The sequence below is a fragment of the Morone saxatilis genome, unplaced genomic scaffold (genome assembly GCF_004916995.1).
Source record: "Morone saxatilis isolate NCDOM2014 unplaced genomic scaffold, NCSU_SB_2.0 Contig18, whole genome shotgun sequence".
Classification (NCBI taxonomy): Eukaryota; Metazoa; Chordata; class Actinopteri; family Moronidae; genus Morone; species Morone saxatilis.
In genome coordinates, this window is record NW_023339740.1 from 498,020 (window position 1) to 502,587 (window position 4,568).

At 42.5% G+C, this 4,568-nt stretch overlaps 1 protein-coding gene across 1 annotated transcript in view; it reads left to right on the forward strand.

Annotated features, from left to right (window-relative positions):
* The window catches only part of si:ch1073-15f12.3 (laminin subunit beta-3), a gene marked incomplete at its 5' end in the record, with an annotated part of 7,972 nt that overhangs the window by 1,472 nt on the left and 1,932 nt on the right, over positions 1-4,568 (forward strand). The window contains 8 exon segments of the mRNA XM_035661258.1: positions 548-644; positions 1,140-1,503; positions 1,690-1,850; positions 2,030-2,241; positions 3,078-3,284; positions 3,394-3,538; positions 3,683-3,890; positions 4,463-4,568. Coding sequence (XP_035517151.1) covers positions 548-644; positions 1,140-1,503; positions 1,690-1,850; positions 2,030-2,241; positions 3,078-3,284; positions 3,394-3,538; positions 3,683-3,890; positions 4,463-4,568 — 1,500 coding nt within the window.

Genomic DNA, 4,568 nt, shown 5'->3' on the forward strand with positions numbered 1-4,568 from the left:
GACCGGCTATGGAAACAAACCACAGAGAGGCTGCGAAAGCAAAATAAAGGGAGTTCCACTGTATCTTTACATAGCAAATAGTTTTTTGCTGCTATATTAATGTTTTAAATCTCACATATATATAATCTTAATAAATTCATTGATTTGTTAATTATAAAACGGTTGCAAATGAATCCTTTGTTAATCCCCTGAAAATATTCAGCCCAAAATGTTTTAATGTTTTAATTTTATCAACTGACTCTGCGAAATACGAGAGTGTTCCATTGTTCCATCTACAATACGAGAGTGTTCCATTAACAAAACAAAAATGTTAAATTAAATTTCAGTACTCTAAAATAAATTCTAGTAATTCACAAACATATTTAGTAATCTCATGTAAGAATGTTGAGGGGGCTGCTTTGTAAACTGGTGATAAAATATGACAATGAGGACAAACTTTATTAAGTCCAGTATGCTGGGCTGTTAAGCAGCTAGCTGTTATTAACATTTATGAATTTATGAATGAAAATACAGTTGTGTACAACATGTTCTGTCTTCTTCCTTTCAGGTAACAGGTCAGTGTCAGTGCAGACCAGGCTTTGGAGGCCGTACATGTACCGAGTGCCCCAAAAACACATACGGAAACCCTCTCATAGGTTGCCAACGTAAGTCAGCACTCTCTGATTTGTTGGATTGTTGAGATGCAGTCATGGCTCATCCGAGGTTGTAGTTTAGTTTGCTGTCTGAGTTGTGGTAAAAGTATTTGCCATTTTAGTAAAGGGCAACACTTTATATTAAAGTACACATATTCACCATCTAGTTTCTTATTAGCATGCATATTAGTCGAATATTAGCTCTTGATTAGTTATTATGAAGCACTTATTAATTCCTTAACACAATAACAGTGTCCAAATAACTCTAAATGAAGTCTTTCTAATATGTTCACAGTTAAAATTAGAGGTATTGCTTAATTATGAGCAAGAGCCAATTGATGATTGGTTTTTATACACTGGTTTTCATACTTTTTTATTCATTGTGTTTATTTATTTTATTGTCTTTTATTTGTCTTGTTGTCTATTTTTAATCCTGATCTGTGAAACACAGTGTTTGTATGGAAGGTTCTACATAAATAATATTTCTTCTCGTCTCTTCCTCCACAGCGTGCCGGTGTGATGCTGAAGGAACCCTTCCAGAAGTCTGCGACAAGCAGAGAGGAACCTGCTTGTGCCGGCCAGGGGTCAGCGGGGCCCGCTGCGACTCCTGCAGCCAGGGACACTGTGACTCCTTCCCTGCCTGCGAGACATGTCCATCCTGCTTCTTCACCCTAGACGCCTGGAGACAGAACATGAGCTTAGCCCTGGAGAGGCTCAGCTTCCCTACTGGTACCGGAGTTAATCTTGGAAATTTGGGGCCTCGCATCCTTGCCCTGGAGGACAGCCTGAACCTGATCCGCAACTCTATCTCCCGTCCACCCAGTATTGGCGGACAGATTGATAATGCTCTCTCCCAGCTGGACAAGCTCAGGTGAGGGACAACAGAGAATTTGGATTTTAATTACAAATTTTATTCTTTTAAAATGAAAATCTGCTATTTCCATGATCATTGGATGTTTGTGGATGACATTCCTGAATGTAAGTCTTTCACTCTCTTCCCACTCTTGGATGGAACCTCACTCAGTGTAACTGAACCACTCTGGTTTCTGTCTTACAGGGACCAGGTGGACATGGTTAACAATAACCTTCCACCTCTGGAAAGGATTCCTGGTCTGGACTTGGAGCTAGACAAACTACGGGATCTGCTTGACCGCCTCACTGTAGAGTACAAAGCCAAGAAAGATGCAACGAAGAATCCTGTCAATCCTAACAATGCAGGTCAGAAACAGAGACAGTTTTGGTGATGATTGATTACAAGTGTTAAATTAATTACAACATTAAGCTACTAATAAAACTTGAAATAGGGCATAATCATACACTGGGTTTGAGCAGAACTACATTCTGATTTGGCGACAGCAGGAAATATATGTTGAATATTTTGTTTCTGTCCTATTCAGGAGCGTTTGCTGCCATCAAGCACGCCTACGATGAGTCTACAGACGCGGCTAAGAAGGTCGATGCCACCGGGAACACGGTGAAGGAGTCCGCTAATGTCAGAGAGGACACTTTGGACCTTCAGAACCGAGTACAACCAGCCAACACCAGAGACCTGGACAAACTGAACCAGAGCATGGCTTCCCGACCTGACCTCACACCTGCTGCCAAACAGGTAGGTCACCTTTAGCAAATCAGTTTCTGTTAATGTCCGTTTATCTGTTTACGTCATACTGTATGCATCTGTGCCACCGCTAATTGGGCAGATGTGGCTCAGAGGTAGAGCGGGTCGTCCATGAATCAGAAGGCTCCTCTCGCTACATGTCAAAGTGTCCTTGAGCAAGATACTGAACCCTAAATTGCTCCCTATGAGGGTGTGTGAATGCTTAGTTTCTGTTCTGGTGAGCAGTTGGCACCTTGCATGGCAGCCACTGCCATCGGTGTATGAATGTGTGTGAATGGAGTGTGGCATGTAGGCGCATTGAGTGGTCGAAAGACTAGAAAGGCGTTAAGGCGACAGTCCATTTACCATTTACCAATGAATCGTCCCATTTAGAAAATTAGTTTGTAAGTTTGTAGAGGGGAACAGGGAATTCTAGTACCACTTTGCATTTTAACAATACAATACAATACAAAAGTTGCTTATTTGTTCGGGCACGGTAGATGCCATTAGGAGCACTAAGAAGAGCCAGAGGAACCTGATTTCTTTTTAAAGATTATCTGTTTCATGTACTGCTGTCAGGATATAGTGAAAGTTTCAACAAATATGACAAAAAGTTATTTTAATAAAAATGTCCTACTGCTGTTTCTGTTTGGGCTCTCCAATGGAAGAGGTTGGGCATCTCTGCGCTACAGGGAAGCTCAAATCATAAAAAAATACATTGCAGATTTTGAGGCAATCTGGTCAGAAGTTATTGAGATATTATTACATTGAGAATTGTATTACTTTTGTTCAATGGGACCATTAGCTCCTGTATTTGCCCTTTAAATCACCACACTGTGACTTTACAGGTATGTGGCAGTGTCCGCTCAGATCCCTGCACCCCTTTCCAGTGTGAGGGTGGAGATCTGTGTCCACCAGAGGGAAGCCCACCTTGCAAAAAGGGGGAGAGGTGCGTGGGTGCCCTGCCTCTGAGCAAGAGGGCTGACACGGACACTAAGGATGTGAAAGAGCGGCTGGAAGGGCTCAGTGGGAAGATCACAGAGGCTGCAGAGAAGGTGCAGACACACTCACTCACACTCACTTCTGCTGCATGCTAAATTAAAAAATTTTAAAGAATGTTATAGATTCTAAAGCATGATTTAAATTAATTTCAACTCCTCACAGCTCCAGGAGACACAGGAGACAACCAATCAGGTGAGACAATCTGCAGAGAAGCTCTCCAAAAAGATGAAGGCGACCAGAGACGAGCTAGAAAATGACTTAAAGGAGACTCGTGATGTTGTGAAAGAGCTCAAAGACTTCCTGTCAGGTAAAGATTGTTTTAGTGCAGAGGGTAGATGTATGATTGGATTGATATATGGCAGGAATGTTCACTTGGTTTCAGTAATAATGGCTGATTTTTGAATCGATAAATCAATTTTACCACCAATGTTTCCTGTTTCTTTCTGTGCAGACCCGTCCTCTAACCTGACCCACATCCAGGAGGTGAGCGACTGGATCCTGAAAGCCAAACTGCCTCTTAGTCTGGCTGCTCTAAAGAGGAAGCTGGATGAGCTGAAGAATCTGGCAGCTAATTTGCCAGACAGCACAGCGGTGCTGAACGAGGCAGAGCCACAGCTGGATGCAGCCAGGAAGCTGCTGCAGGAAGCCGAGGATGCCAGGTGGGCCTTTACACTCTAGGACCAGACTATTCTAACTGATACTTGATGGTGCTTTCTCAAACAGTTATCAGATTTGCACATTCACAATATTTAAAAAGGCCTGGATGAAAAAATGATGTCCTTCCCTAGTTTCCTGTGATACAACTACTCTAGGGGGCTTTTATTTTGAAAGGACAGCCTTATTGTGAGTTTCCACTTGAGATAGCTACTTACTATCTTTATCTTTATCTTTTATTTTTATTTTGAAAAACATGGCTCATCAAAACGGAAATGACACAGTGTGTGTGTGTGTGTGTGTGTGTGTGCGTGTGTGCCTCATATATAAAGATGGACAATACAACAGTTCCCCAGTAGTGAAGCCAAAACATCTCAATTGCCCCCTAGTGGATGACTGCAGCATGGTCATAAACCCCGCCCTCTCGATGTTAGCAGATTAGACGAGTCTACCAGAACAGAAACAAAATGCTGTGGTCTTTCTGAAGTTCCTTCCTCTGATTCTGGTTCTGATGAGTTTCAGTGCTCTCTTATGTCTTTGTAGTCATAATTATCACACACTGTTTGCACATTCACAGGGACACGGCACTGGGAGTGAAGGCCGACGTGGATGGGTTGCTTGCAGGCTTCGGCTCGGTGGAGGGCTCCCTGTCTGACCTGGAGGAAAAACTGCAGAACAGCATG